This window comes from Hirundo rustica, chromosome 6, assembly GCF_015227805.2.
Source record: "Hirundo rustica isolate bHirRus1 chromosome 6, bHirRus1.pri.v3, whole genome shotgun sequence".
Taxonomy (NCBI): domain Eukaryota; kingdom Metazoa; phylum Chordata; class Aves; order Passeriformes; family Hirundinidae; genus Hirundo; species Hirundo rustica.
Window position 1 is genome coordinate 3,800,162 of NC_053455.1, and position 14,672 is coordinate 3,814,833.

General features: G+C 47.2%; 1 protein-coding gene across 1 annotated transcript in view; it reads left to right on the forward strand.

The window, feature by feature from the left end:
- The first annotated feature begins 252 nt into the window (after positions 1-252).
- Positions 253-14,672, forward strand: part of PELI2 (pellino E3 ubiquitin protein ligase family member 2) — a 42,975-nt gene continuing 28,555 nt past the window's right edge. Inside the window, exons 1-2 of the mRNA XM_040066522.2 lie at positions 253-268; positions 857-1,043. Coding sequence (XP_039922456.1) covers positions 253-268; positions 857-1,043 — 203 coding nt within the window. The remainder of the gene's footprint in view (positions 269-856; positions 1,044-14,672) is intronic.

Sequence of the window (14,672 nt, forward strand, 5' to 3'; positions counted from 1 at the left end):
GGTGGGTGAGACACCGAGGCAGAAAAAAATCCTTGTAAGTCATCGAATGGGTTGGGTTGGGAAGGACCTGAAAGAACCCTAAAGAACAAAGGGGGTGGGTGCATTTCTGTCCCCTCAGAAGAGGACAGTGGACAGAAGAGGCTGGAATGTGGGCTCCACGGCTCCTGCCACCTCCAGGGATGGGGGACAGGAGACGGGACCGGAGACCACCACAGGGGCAGAGTCTGATGGGGGCCCCATGGCTGAGACCCCATGGAAGGTGTAAGGGGTGGGTGGTGGCTGAGCCCCTCTCTCTGGGGCAGGAGGTGACTCGGGGGCTCTCCACACATCTCCAAAGCCCCGGGGAGCTGATTCACAACCCTCATCCCGGACAGGAGGCGACGCGGCCCCTCAGCGACCCAAACCTGGGGCAGCCGGGGTCCAGAGACACCCCGTGGATCTGGACACGCTCCGGGGGCAGGAGGGGATCTAGAAGGCCACAGGTGATGTGGAACCCAGGGTGAGGTGACCCCGAGCCCCCCGCTCGGGACCCCTGGATGACCCCGAGCCGCGGCCGCCGGTGCGCGGCCCCTTTAAGAGCGGCCGGGTCCCCTTTACTCTATGTTTACATAACACGGCCGGGCCGTACCACTGCTGCCCGTGCCGGGGGGGGGCGCGGCGCGCGGGAAGGGCGGAGCGCACCCCCGCTCTGCCCCGCCCCGTCCGCCGGCGGTTAATTGGCGCGGGGAGGGCGGGGCCACTCGCAGCCTCGCGGGGGGGGGACGGCGCCGGTTCCCCCCCTCTCGCCCCCCCCTGCAGGGGCGGGTTGGTCCGTTCCCCCCCGCTGGCTCCGCCTCCCGTCCCCCCCGCGGTGTAGTGGCCGTTGCCGGTGGCCGGCGGCGCAGAGCGGAGCGGAGCCCGCTCGGGACGCGCCCCCGCGGCGGCGGCTCGGACGGGGGCGGCCGGTGCTACCAGAGCGGCGGCCTCATGTTTTCCCCTAGCCAGGAGGAGCTGTGCGCGCTGAACAAGGAGCCCGTCAAGTACGGGGAGCTGGTGGTGCTGGGGTGAGCGCTGGGCAGGGGTTCCGGGGAGGGGGGAGAAGCGCTGCGGTCCCGGGGCGGCGGGAGCGGCGGAGGCTGTCCCCCTGGCAGGCTCCGGCTCAGCGCCGGCCGCGTCCCCGCGCTGCGAGGTAGCGCTCGGAGGCGGAGGGGGGAGCGAGGGGGCGCGTGGCGCTTCCCGCCTTCCCGCCGGCCGAGTGCGCGGCGCGGCCGCTGGAGGCGGGGGGGTGATCCCGGTGCCCGAGGGATCCATGGAGGAGGGGGGGGTCCGGGTTCCCGAGGGGAGCGGGGAAGGACGGATGGGGGGTGGGGGGGTTCCCGTTGCCTGAGGGGAGTCGGGAGGGATGGCTGGGGGCGTCCCGGTGGCTGAGAGGAGCGGGGAGGGATGGAGGAGTGGACGGGGGGAGGTCCCGGTGCGTGACGGGGCGCGCGGTGCGGCCGTTGCGGGGTCCCGGTGCCGGAGGGGAGCGGGGCGGGATGGGGCGGGGACCCGGCGCCTGAGAGGAGCAGGGATGGATGGGTGAATGGATGGATGGATGGTTGGAGGTCCCGGTGCCGGAGAGGCCCGCGCGGCGCGGTCCGTGCGGGATCCCGGTGCCGGAGGGACGGACGGAGCGAGGTCCGGACGCTCTCGGGCACGGAGATCGCGGTGGGGCTGGGGAAGAAACTTCTTGCGGGGCCGGGGGTTGGATGCGGGGTTATGGCACACGAACCCCCCCCCCCCCGCTCCCCGCTGCGGGCCCCGTCCCTCGGCCGCCGGCTCCGGGAGACGGCGTCCTCCTTGCAGATGGCAGGGAGATGACTTTGGAATGAGGAGCGGGAGGAGGAGGAGCAGGGGGGTGAAGCACTTATATTCAGATTCGTCGCGGAAATGTTTATTTTCTCGGCTTGATATGGATCTTACAGTAATCCGCTTGGCATTACGCTGTTGCCCTGCTGTTAAAGCTCGCAGCCGCTCTGCTGAGCGCCGCGGAAGCAGATGAGGGAGAAGCGTCTAAGCCGTGCTTGCTGAGAGCCCTCGCGGACCTCAGAAGAGATGCTTAATTTTGGTAGTTTAATACGTGGTAACGTGTGGTTAAATGGAGCTATTTTTCCGTGCTAGAAACAACGGAAAGGTTTGGAGGCAGCCTCGAAGCAGCGCAGTCACAGCCTCGCTGCGTTACTCAGCCTCCCCCAGAACCTGCTACATATTTGCTGCAAGGTCGTAGAAAACCCTGTTGTGGTTTCTTAGGGTTTGTTGTTTCGGTCCTTTCCTAAAGAGCCGTTGTTCACCTTTGCGGAACAACTGTTTGAAAAAGAGCAGTCCAGGCTGGGTACTCGTATCCAGTCGTACACCTTTTTTCCTTAAGGGATGCTGAATGTTTCCTGTCACGAGACTGGGTCAAGATGCAGTTACCGTGGAATAAAACACAGCTGCTGCCATGAACGCGGCGTAGCTGGTGCTTGGAATCCTTGAATTTAAGTCCCTCGATTCGTGAGAAATACCCATATCACACTAAATTTAATAAAGAAACGTTCTTACTGTTTCAGTTGTGGAAATGGAGGGTGAGCTCAGCTGTGCAACGCTGTCTCTGACAATAAAGTCGTAGTATAATGCAGAATCTTTAATTAAATTAGAGTGCATAAATTGATGTTGTGCTGCAGAGGCTCTTTGTGCACAGCTGGAAGCGTTTTCCTTTCTGTTGCTTTACTATTTTTAGCAGCAGTTGAAAGTGCAGAAGTAAGAAATGTTTTGGCTCTGATCTTAACCTGGCAAAGTCTGGTGCGCTCTGCCTTTAATATGGGGACGCATTGATCTCAGCTTATCGGTTCTGCTGGGCTCTTGATCTTCACTGTGCGTGTTGAAACATGCCAATAAAATCTAAATAAAGCATATATGGCCGAGCTTAGGTCCCGTTTGAGTTTCAGCCGTTCTCTAAATCTACTGAGGTTGTAGGTGTAAGATGTAGTGAAAATGCAAACAGATCCTGTCCTTGCAGTGCAGCCAGGGACAAGAAGTCTGTGCAGGGGAGCCGAGTCTCTCTGGTCACGGTGTCTCTGTGGCTGCGCTCAAACAATGGGGCTTTGGCTGTCACTGCTCACACAATGTGCCTGGTGTAGGGATAGGTGATGGAAGCAGTCCAGGAAATCTCGTGACTTCATTATCTGCTTTTTTAATTTTTCGACTGAAGATTATTGTTTCAGGACCCATCTGCCACTTCAGGAGTTCATTACCGCGTGTCCTATCAGAGGCGTCCGAAGTGTTGCTTGTAGTGCTACAAATAATGCAAATGTCCCTCTCTTTTCTTTGGTGACTCAACATTTGTGACTAGGAACTCTTGGAACAGCTTAAGCTGTTCAGTATGCTAAAAAAAACTCTTAGTACCTGTTTTGTATTAAAATCTTGTAATCTGGAGTTTCATTTAAATAAGACAATGTAAATCTGCTCTCCTCCCTGTAGCGTGAAACCGGGACCTGGGGAGCAGCAGAAGCGTAGTGTTGCAGCTCCTGTTACAGCTGCCTGATTAAAATTGATAGCACAGCCTCCCAGCTAGATTAAAAAAAAGAAAAAGCAGTTTTGAGACACTGTGTGGGTTGTTTTTTTTTTTTGGTTTTTTTTTAAGCCTTGATTGTGATGTTGATGAATAACTTGTGTCTTGAACTGTGAGACTTTTAAATTAGGTGGTGAAAAGGATGATGAACAAAGGAATTGGCATACCTGGTAAACTGCTGAGCTCCTGTTTTCAAGATGACAAAACTTTCCCCTTTATCTTTTGCTCTGACTCTGCCTTAGCAGTATTAAAGTGGGGTTGCTGTACCTTGACCTTTTAAATCGAGGGAAAGGTGGGGTTTTTTGGCAGGAGGTGGCTCTCCCAGCAGGGCATGTTCCTTATTGTCTCGCAGTAGTCGTGATTGCTCGGTCTGCGCCTTAACGTGAGCCCAAATAAATCCCGAGGCGTTTCATGTCGGTCGGTGCAGCAAACACATCTCTAATAACCTTCTCCCTGCACTGTGCTACGTCTGTGCTGGCAGTGATGTGGCAGCGTGTGTTTGGTTAAGATTTTGCCGAGGTTTACATAATCAATGTTGTAGTGAATAGAAACAGTTTATGTAAATCGAGCCAGACAGGTCAAGATGGCTGGTAAAGAAGAGATCATCTGCTTTATTGTGAATCTGCTTGTGTACATCTGCTCATAGCATCATCTGCTCACAAAAGGCTCTGGATTTCTTGGTGAAGCAGAAACATTCATATTCTAATTCTTTTTGAAGAAAAAAAAGCAGCTTTGTTTGAAGTCCTGTCAAAGTAATGGCTCGTTACACATTTCTTGGAACGTGGGGCTGGAGGGAGTTCAGGAGATGCTGAACGCAGTACCTAGTACCTGAATAGTGTCAGGGTGTTTGTTACTGCGTTTGTCAGTAGCTTTTGTTTGACTTATTTGGTGTCTTGTTAATGTTTTGAGGTGCATGTCCTGGCCCCTTCCTCCTGGTGCCCCTTTGTCCCCTAACTTTGAATTGTGCCCTGCAGACTTGATTCCAGCCAGCGTGGCTCTGCTAAATGTGTGGAGGAGCTGGTCCCTGGCTGCCGGGATGGCTGTCACTGAAGGCAGGTGTCAGTGGCCTGGTGCCCTTAATTCCTTTGGGGCTGCAGATGGGATGGGCAGCTGTGACCTCTCAGGAAAGTCACTTGATTAAAACGTTGTAAATTGAAGGAGGAACAGCAGAGAGACATGAGCTATAGTCAGTGGCTGAGTTCTGGAGCAGTGAAAGAATGGTACCTGCCATTGAATGCTTTGTTGTACGGCAGTTTTGGATGGGGTTTCTGGTAATTGTGTGCATGTAAATGGAATATTCCTTATTAACCAAAGGCTTTCTGGGTGTTTGCTATTTCTTAGCATGGAGGTGCAGCCTGGTGCATCCTCAGGTGGGGAAGACTTTGTCGTACAGACTTACTGGATTTTGCAATATCTAATGCATTTATTTATTTTAACCAGATAAAACTCTAAGGGCTGTCCCTCTGTGTTGTTACAGTAGTCACTTTGAAATTACTGTCAACATTTTAGGTGTAAATTTTCCATTGCCTACCATAGAAATAAATTAACTGGTTCATTTGGAGGCTTCAGTGCTGAAAGAAGCCGCTGTGAGTTATGTGAGTATTGTTTAATGTGGACTGTTGGATGCCCTTGAATAAACAGGCTGCAGTTTTGCTTAAATTTGACCTTTTGAGAAAGTAGAATAAAAGGATAAGTCTTGGAGCAACCTGGTCTAGTGGATGATGTCCCTACCCATAGCAAGGGGTTGGAACTGAATGGTCTTTAATGTCTCTTCCAACCCAAACCGTTCTGGGATTCTACAAAAATTCTCACTTGTGTTTACAGTCATACATTTTGTGGTAATTTTTGGGAAGCTCTTCTCATTGATGGACCACTTTATACATGAAGCCAGTTTGGATCTGAAACAGTCTTTTTGTGTTAATCTGAAGGGACATGCATTTTTTTATTCCTGTTTTTTGTATGGCTTTTTCTGACTGATCAAAATTCCCACTACCACTAGCTCCTTGCAGGGTAAATAAAGTTTCTGAAGTGTCTTGTGCTTATAAGCTTATGAGCATGCCATTTTTTAACTTACCTGTCTGGCTTTTCACGTAACTCTTGTTCATCCCTTGCTGTGCAGTTCAGGAAGAAGCCACTGCAGGTTTCCAGTGGTGTTGACAAATGCAGATGCAGTGTGGGATCTCTGCTTGTCCTTGAGTGCTGTTTGCTTCTGTGCATGGACTGAAGGAGGAGGGAGAGTCGTCCTGGCTGTGGAATTAAACTGGGGACTTAGTTTGCACATAGATGGATTTGCTGTCTGATACCAGCCTGAGGCTTGGTTTAATGACTTGGTGATTTTCTGCACTATCTGTTGTAGATCTATTGGTGAAACTGCTTAGGTGACTCGAGTTCTGCTTTTAAGGCTTATTTGAAAATGTACTTTAGGTTTCATTTAAAGGAGTAGCACTTAATGGGAGCTACCAGTTAAATGTGTTCAAGGTCGTGATTCTCTGAGAATCACTGGCTGCAGCAGTCGTAGCTGGAAGGCTGCTGCTCTGGAGAAACAGATCTTGGTGGTTTTGGGTTTTTTTTTTTTTGGTACTGACATTGGCTTCTTGGAGACCTTTATGTCTTCTGCTGAGTTTATGGTGGATCTTATATGTGCATATTATAAATGTGATCAGGGTCAGTTCAGAACTTGCAGTGCAATTAATAAAATACCAGAAGAATTGTGTCTGAATAGAACATTAACTGCAGTGTAGGAAAACAGTGGGAAGGATTATATCTGAGGGAAAAGTCTGTGGATTTTTATGGTTTTTTTTGAAAGCTTGTGTATGGCTGGATAGAGCAAACATTTTGCTTCATTTAAGCTAAGAAAGAAAACATACTTGAGTTGGTTTTCTGCAGCTCTCCTATTCCTTGGAGTACTTTTGACTTTCTCAGAGTGCAGATTTGTATCCAGCTGTAGGCTTTATTCACAAGGTCTCAGTACCAGTGTAAAATCAGAGAGCAGAAACGTCAGACTCTAAAATCTATATTTACTGAAGCAAATCACGGCATCAAACGTCTGCATGTTTAATGTTTGTTATAAAAAGGGAACTGAGTACATTCTGGAAGTTAAACTAATCCCCTTGGTGTGTACAGGCAGGAGGTCACCCATGTGGAAGTGGAAGACTCAGGGTTTTTTCCTTAAAATATGGAAAACAGTTTACTCTGAGTAAACAAGTCTGGGAAATGTAGGACTTTGCCTTTGATACACTTCTTGTGTAGAACCAAGTTGCTGTTCCTCTTCGGTCCTGGCAGAATCAGCGATGAATAGTTTTCCATTTTCAGCTGAAATTTGTAAATGGGTAAATACTGTAACAGTCCGCTTGGTTCTACTTTAAAATATGCGTATAAACCAAAAAATTACTTTCTAGCCTCTAAAAGTTTGTTTTTTGTGGCTGAAAGCAGTATCTTACTTCAGCTATTTCATGCTCCTCCTTGACAGCAGGCTGTTCTTTGACTCTGATTACAAGGTTGTGTGAGAACAGAATTTTCCTAAGAAGTCGGGAACTTTTTATTATCCAGTTCAAACTGAAATTGTGGCTGGTTTATACTTACAGAACTAATACTCTAACTTGCTCAGTAGTGATAGAAGGTATAAACTTGATGCTTGAAGGTAACAACCTCCTTCTTCTGTACCCTAATGAGAAGGTGTGTGAGTGTAGTACCGAGACTGTGCCTTGCTCTAGGTGGGGTTTGTTAGTTCAGGGTGCCAGCAGAGAAGTTTTACAGCTGTTTGCAAAGTCCTACAGAAGTGCTGTGTTTCCTGTTCGTCTGCACAGCCTTTGGTTCTCAGTTTGTCCTGGGCACTTGTGACTGGTGTGGCTGTGAAACCTTCCGAAGATGACTCCTCTGGTGTGTTAGTTGCAGTCTTCAGTGCTTCTTGTGGTGTCATCTCAGTCGTGTCTGGTTATTCTGCACTGTCATACTTGTGGCTTATTTGTTCTGTTCTCACTATGGAAAGTGAAGTAGAGGAGGATTTGGTCTAAGCTCCCAGCTTGAAGCAGGGTCTCGAGCTGGCTTCCAGTGTACTTTGTGCAGTCAAATCCTTTTTTGCCTCTACTGTTTGATACTCTAAATCTCATTTGTGTTGAGGATGCTTTTTCTTTTTATCAACAGAAATCCTTGTGTTTATTCTCGCTCTGTCCCAAGGTCACCACTGAAAGCTTGCATGTGACTTGTCACGAGTTTAAACCTTGAGGGACAGGAATGAGGATGCTGGCATAGGGAGTGTGCTTGCTTCCAGAGACTTCTGAGGCAAAGCTGCCCATGTTGTTTGTTTTATAAAGACATCGCTAATTGGTGCCCTTGCATTTTTCCCTTCACATGCCTAGGCCAATATGTTGAGGGGCTCCTGCCTTTCCTTTAGAGGGCTTGTTTCCCTCTGGATAAGATGCAGTTCAGAATTTTATGCCTCCCTTATCTTTGCATCATATTTGTTTTCAGGCATCTCCTGGTGTAGCTTTATGCAGGTTAGTCCTGGCTCTTGAGTTCATAGTGACATTCCTGTACTTTGGGGGACCGATCTGTGACTTGTCTGACAAACTGTAAGTAACATCTGGGATTAGACTGCTTTAATCCTATTACTTGCTAGCCTGGAATAGTCTTGGTGCTCATGTTAAGCAAAGAGTACAGTGGAGAGCTGTGGGGGTTCCAAAGCAGAGATCAGTGAGCTCTCAGGGCAGGGCAGCAGCAGCAGCAGCGCTGTCCCAGCTCCGGGGCAGTGCTGCAGCATCGAGCAGCCTCTGCACCACCAGCTGTGCCCCCTCTGTGCTGACTGCTCTGTCTGACCTTGTGATGTGACCTCCTGTGCAAATACTCTCCCTGCGTCTCCACAGTGTTGACGACTGAATAACGATTTAAAACCAAAGAGCAGGGGAGGACAGCGGGCAGCAAACAGTTTGTAGGGGTTTCTCAAAGTCTGAGTAGGCATTGTGGTGCTGGGAATGGGTTTGCCTAGGAATAAACATCTCTCCCTGCCCTTCCCGCAAACAGCACTTGATGGCTCGAGTTAGAAGATCTTAGGATTCAGGAAGAAAGCCCTGTACTGTGAAATTTCAGCAGTTTAAAATACTTGTTATTTGAAGACTTGTCGCTGAGAGGCCCTGTGGCAGGAGGACGCAGCATTTTAGTGTGATGGCGTTGTGAGTGATGTGCGAACAAGGTGACACCGGACTTGCATCGTCTTCATCTAGACAATGCTTCTACAATTACTCGTTCTGATTAGTATAACCTCTGTTCCTAAAAATAGCAGGTGTCAGCTGTTTTGCAATGAAGTTTTGCTCAGTTCTTCGTATTCCAGCCTTGGAAGCCCTCGTGTGAGGTCACTGGGAAGCACGCACACAGCTGGGTAGTACAGCAGTTATTGGCTCATGGGGAAGAGAGAGTAATTCAGCTAAAAGCTTTCCTCTGTTTCACAACGGAAATGTCATCTGGAGGGAACACATTATAAACAGCAGTTGTGAAAATGGATACAGACAATGTCTACAAAGCTGAAGAGTTTTGTTGTGTTAAAAGCAACGTGGTTTGGAGATGAGCTCTGTTTGATGAGGAATGATACGAAGGTGCTGATAACTGAAGGACCTGTTTAGGCAACCTGCTTTCAACAGCAGTTTGTTTCTGCTGGAGAGAGGGAAAGCAAGCAAGCTAGCTCTGTCTTGTGCTTCTGGAAGTGATTTGCTTCAGGTTATTTAACAGTATAATTTTTAATATTGCACACAGACCTCACTGTAGAAGTACAACTTGTTTGTTTCTAGGAGGATGGAGTAGATGTGGGCTGTACCTAATCTGGGTAGCACAGGGCTTCCTGTTGTAGGGAATTGGTACAAAGGCCACACCTGCCCTCACTGAGTGCTTGTCAATAAAGACCTGGTGTTCTTCTGTCATATTAATTCCTTATATTAATTGTGATATAGCTTTATTGCTGTGTAGCAGCTAATGGTATTTACCAGAGGTGCTGACAGGCAGCCGCACAGTGAGCCAGGTACTGTGTAAAGTGTCTGTTGTGCTGCTTCCCCAAAGGACTGGAGACAGGCAAGAAAAGTTATCAGACGGCTGGCACATAGGTTAAAAGGAGAAGGCAAGAAGCGTTGTGGTCATTTCCTTGAGTGCTGTAAAGTTTACTTAACCCTGTTGTTGCAAAATATATTTTTTTCTTTACATTCAAGCAATTGAGGACAAAAAGTTGTTACCAATCTTTCTTTCTGAGGAACGCTTTTTAACTTTTTGAAACGCTCACTGAACTGTAATGATGTGTTTAGAGGGCTTTCAAATTACTCTTCACCCAGAAATGGGTGCTGTCTTTAATTCAGAATCCAGTTCATAAGCTGTCATGAAACAATTTTATTCTTCAAACTGGCTGGCTTTAGTAATGCCTCAACAAACAGGTAGGCTTCACACATCTAAGGTGTATTCTCTTAAGGCATGGAAATGTCATGGGTGAGGACTGAGTGGGACTGACTGAGAAGACAACTAGTCACTGTATGAAAGTAAACAAATTGAAGTGAATAAAGGCTTAAATCTCTGCATGTCTGTTACAAATAAACTGGAGCCCAAATGTGCAAACCCTGGAGCACATGCCCCTAGGAAGAGTGAAAGAACTGTTTAGTCTGGACACAGAAGTTAATGGGCTGAAACTTTGATATAAGCACAGCTGTATTTCTTCATGTGCAACAGCATGAATTAATTTTGATTGTTGGTGTCTGATTTAGTGCTGGTGGAGGCACAGCCTTTGAAACAGGAGCTCTGTGTGTGTGTGTGTGTCTTCCTTTCACAGGAGACGCCGTGCTGGTGAAAGATAGCAAGGGCTGCGTGGTTCCTGCTTCCCAGCACATCCTGTGCCAGGGTTCAGCACCTCACAGATTGACTGTGTTTTTTATGGAACATTGACTAATATACCGAAATGTTGCTGTACTTTCAACTTGCCTTTCTCCTAGTGCATGTTTGACCTCTGAGAGCAAATAGCTGTGCAGCTCAGTACTTGGATTCAAAATCATTTTGGTGTTGAAGAAGAATCTTTCAGACTTGATAGGATTCATTGCCTTGTGCTTGCTGTAACCTTCCTGCTACCATACCTGCAGTACTTACTTTGAATTGCGTTCTGAGTCTTAAAATTTGCTGGAGTAGTTTCTCAGTGCATCAGGGAGTGAGTTTTGATTAAAGAGTTTGGTGTGTGGCTTTCTGTGCTGGGCTGTGGCCATTCCCGTTCCAGAACCACGTGTGTGATGGAAGAGGTGGCAGTGCTCTGCTGCAGGACTGCAGTACAGAGGAATTTTTTTGTAAGTGTTCCCTCATCCAACTCTGCCAGAAGGTTTAATTAAACAGGCTGTCAATACCTTGGTGGCTTTTGCCAAAAAACTACCGGCAAATTAAGCAAATGGGATGATTTGGTGTTGGGGCAGATCTTTGAGGAGGCAGGTGTTGGTTCATATGAGCAGCTGAGTAACTTCTTCCATCAGAGCAAAATCTGGAGAAGGAAGTTTGGCAACAGTCAAACGGACAAGCCTTGCATGGTTTTTTTACTCCGTTTTTGTTTTAGGCTGGCCTTCACTGGAAGAATGAAGAGAATGAAAGATGAGAGATGCCTCAAAACACCACTGGTGATGGTGCTGGCATTCTGGGAGGTTGCAGGATCTGGCTCCATGGGCAGTGGCCATGGAAACTGCAGTGCTTTGGTTATACTGACTGCTCAGATTTGTACCCTAGGTGAGGTGCCTTGCTCAAAGTGCCAGGATAGAGACTGCAAGCTGCTTTGTTTGTTTTTAGGGACATGCACTGCAAATTTTTCCCCTGTAATTTCCACAAATATTTTCTTAACGCCCAAATGTTCTTTTTCTACCCTTTTTGGTAATGAGTCTCTGCGCCCATTTAAAAGACTTTGATGGAGCTTTCCTCAAATCTCATTCTTTTGCCTGTGAAAGATAACTAAGCTTTTTTTCCCCAGTATTTTCAGTCTGCTTGCTGTCAGAGCAAAAGAGCTTTAACTTTTGACTTGGGTTTGGTGCCTTTTTCCATGTTTGAGCACAAAATGCTGGAGTTCCATTGCTTGCTTAGCTGTGCCTTATCTCTGCTTGTGCAATCCCACTTTTCCAGCTGCAAGACTGGGGTGCCATATATCCAGTTTTACTGCAAGTTTGGAGTTTCCAGCATGCTGAGACTGGTGTTATCCAGCAAATAGCTGTCCATGTAAGGATGCAGGAAGACTACAGCAAGTACAGTTCCCTCTGTGAGCAAAGCCAGGGTTTAAGTGATTAGCAGGGTCTAAGTCAAGCTCTGTGTACCCTCCTAATTTATATTGTGCAATGTGACTTCAAATTCAACTCAGGAATTGGCCTCACATATTGCTGGTTTGCACCTTCAGCTCTTGGGAGGAGACTGGTTTATGTTATGGCTTTACCTGCTGGAAATCTCTTGGTGTAGAGTGAACAATGGTAAAATGATGCCTTGTTAAAGGGTGAGCAGATTCTTGAGGCGAAAGTGATTTGCTCTTTCACCTCTGGGCATTCTGTAGCCAGTGCAGGCGGGAAGGAAGGAACTGGATTTGGGGTTGGCTGGTGTCCAGTTCAGACTCTGTTCAGATCCAAGCCAGAAGGAGTATGGGCTTATTTGTAAGTTTTGGGCGGAGATGTCAGTTGAGGAAAACCAGCTGTCTCACTTTTGTGAACGGATGAAATTAGTTATGAATATGTCAGGTGGTAAAAGTGGGATGCTTTGTGCTGTGCAGAGATTGAGAAATGCATTAAAGATCAGTTTGTCATGCCTAAGTCAAGAGACCAAAACACTTAGCTGAGTTAAACTAAAAGAGATAAGAATGTATGATGCTCTTTAATATCCAGAAAATAAGTGCATTCATTGGTAAAAACAACTCATTTATTGTATCCATGAGTACAAAGGAATGTTCTCCCACCTCCTGCACCATTCTTACTTGTGCATGGACTAAGTGGAGCTTATGTAAATGATTCTGAGCAGCCTTTGCTTTACTTGGTCACTATTAAATCTAAAGGCTGGTCTGGTTAGGGATAGCTCACATTTATTTTTCTCTTGCTTCTCTTTCTAGACTTTACTCTGTATTTGGAGAAAGACAGAGTTTTTTTGATGTACAGACCTATGCAGTGTGACGGCTATTGTCAGAATTTAAAAATTGTGGTATAGCAAGCAGAATCTGACCGGTCCTTTTAGTTTCCTTATTTATTGTTTGTTTTGGAAGAAAAAGTCCAGATAATGACTGTTCAGACAGGTAGTTTGTCTTGGCATAAAGGAATCCTGGTTAAAATCTGGAGAAGTTTTGAACAGGTGCTTGTTTCACACTGATGGTCATAACTGCTTGTAGCCTCTAGAGCTGCTGGTGTTTGTGGTGTGGGATAAGCTGTTCAAGGATCTGGTGCTGGGACAGAGCAAAGCAGTCAGTTTTGGGATGGTGATGCCACAGCTGGAGAGAAGCAGTCGCTGCTCTTGGCTGTCCAGGCAGTTTTCTTGCAGGAGGACATTGAATCCTCAGCTCTGCTGGCACCACTGGCTCCCTGTCCCAGTCATTTTCCATCTGCCTCTGGTGAATACGCCATGATTTACTGAGAGATGTAGTGACAGGTGAGGTTGTAGTCTGTAACTGGAAATGAAGGATGTCACTGAACTGATTTTATTCCACAGCCTCCCGATGCTATTTGAGTTCTGGTGAGGAGAGGCTGGAAGATGAATGAGATTCCCACCCCCCTCCTTGTTAGACATGAGGGAATCCGTGTGACTGATTCTCACCTCTGAGAAAAAGCTTCAACTGGAGCTGTCACCTCAGTAGACAAAGAAGGAATCCAACTGCAAGACATGTACCCAGAGGAAATCATGCTTTGCTGGTTCCCTGGCTTATGAAACTCCTTGTTTTTTCATTGTTCTCCTTGTCACTACCAGTGCTTCACCTCTGCTGCCTGCAGTAGTAATAACAGTGTTGGGCTATGGAGTTTGAGTGAGTGAGTATGGACACAAATGTTCTGCTACACCAAGAAACTGAGAGGTGGATGTAGGAGAGGCTTGGGTGTAGAAGAGAAGAACCCTGAATGTTGTCTTTTCTTGGAAAAACAGCTTTTGGGAGTCATTTTGAACACAGCCTGAAACTGCTTTGAGAATTGTCAACAATGTTTTGCCTCATATTTTGCCTCGTGTATGAGCTCAGGTTCAGAGCTAAGAATAGTATTCTGTGTTACTTAAACATTTAAATTTTCTGGATGTGGAAACTCCTTTTCTTAGTGGTTGTGAAATAGTTTAGTGGAGGATTTTTGTCCTTGGCTAAAACTCTGAAAGGAAAAACTTGGGATTTGTCCAGACATGAATGCCTCTCCAGTAGATTTCAGGCTTGTTCCTTTATAATGGGCAGTTCCAGGACATTTGCTTCTCAGTTTTACAAAGATACTGAAACAAACTGATGGGCTGTGACTATTTCTGGATGTCTTTCTTATCTTCTGCACTCCCTCGAGGTGGTGTAACCTGAGAGATTTCTACAAATGCTCTTTTTTTGGTAGGGCTGTAGGAGGAAAGGAAAACAGTTGTGGAAGACCCTTGGAGATATTCCTATGGGTGTAATGCCAAAGGATTGGCAGAGTAGCAAGGGAGAGTGTGTGCTTTATGTTCTGAAATGCATGTATAGCACCTTTAGCTGGGCAGGGGAGGACAGGAAAGAATTTGGTGTCTGCAAAACCCACATAAAAACGAGATAGTACAGACATAATCTGAGTCCTGCACATCCTCGTGCGCTGCAGTGGCTGCAGAGCTCTCCAGCATTGTACCACTCCCCTCTTCAGCTGGAGACGGTGCGGCACAGCCAAGGTGCCCTTATGGAGAGTGATGTCAGGTATAAAAACTTGAGGGCAGCGGGGAAAAAAATCTCTCGAGCCAGGCAGCTGTAATCAATTACTTGATTTCTGTGTGTCTGAACTAGCTCCTGCAGTCATGCTTTGCTGGGCAGTGCACTTCCAATTTCAGTCTTGGGCTCATGAGCTTTATTTCCACAGCTGAATTTCCATTTGGCTTGCAAAAGCTACTTCTGAGTCCTGTAATGGTGTTTGATATTAGGGCCTGTACTTGGGGAAACATT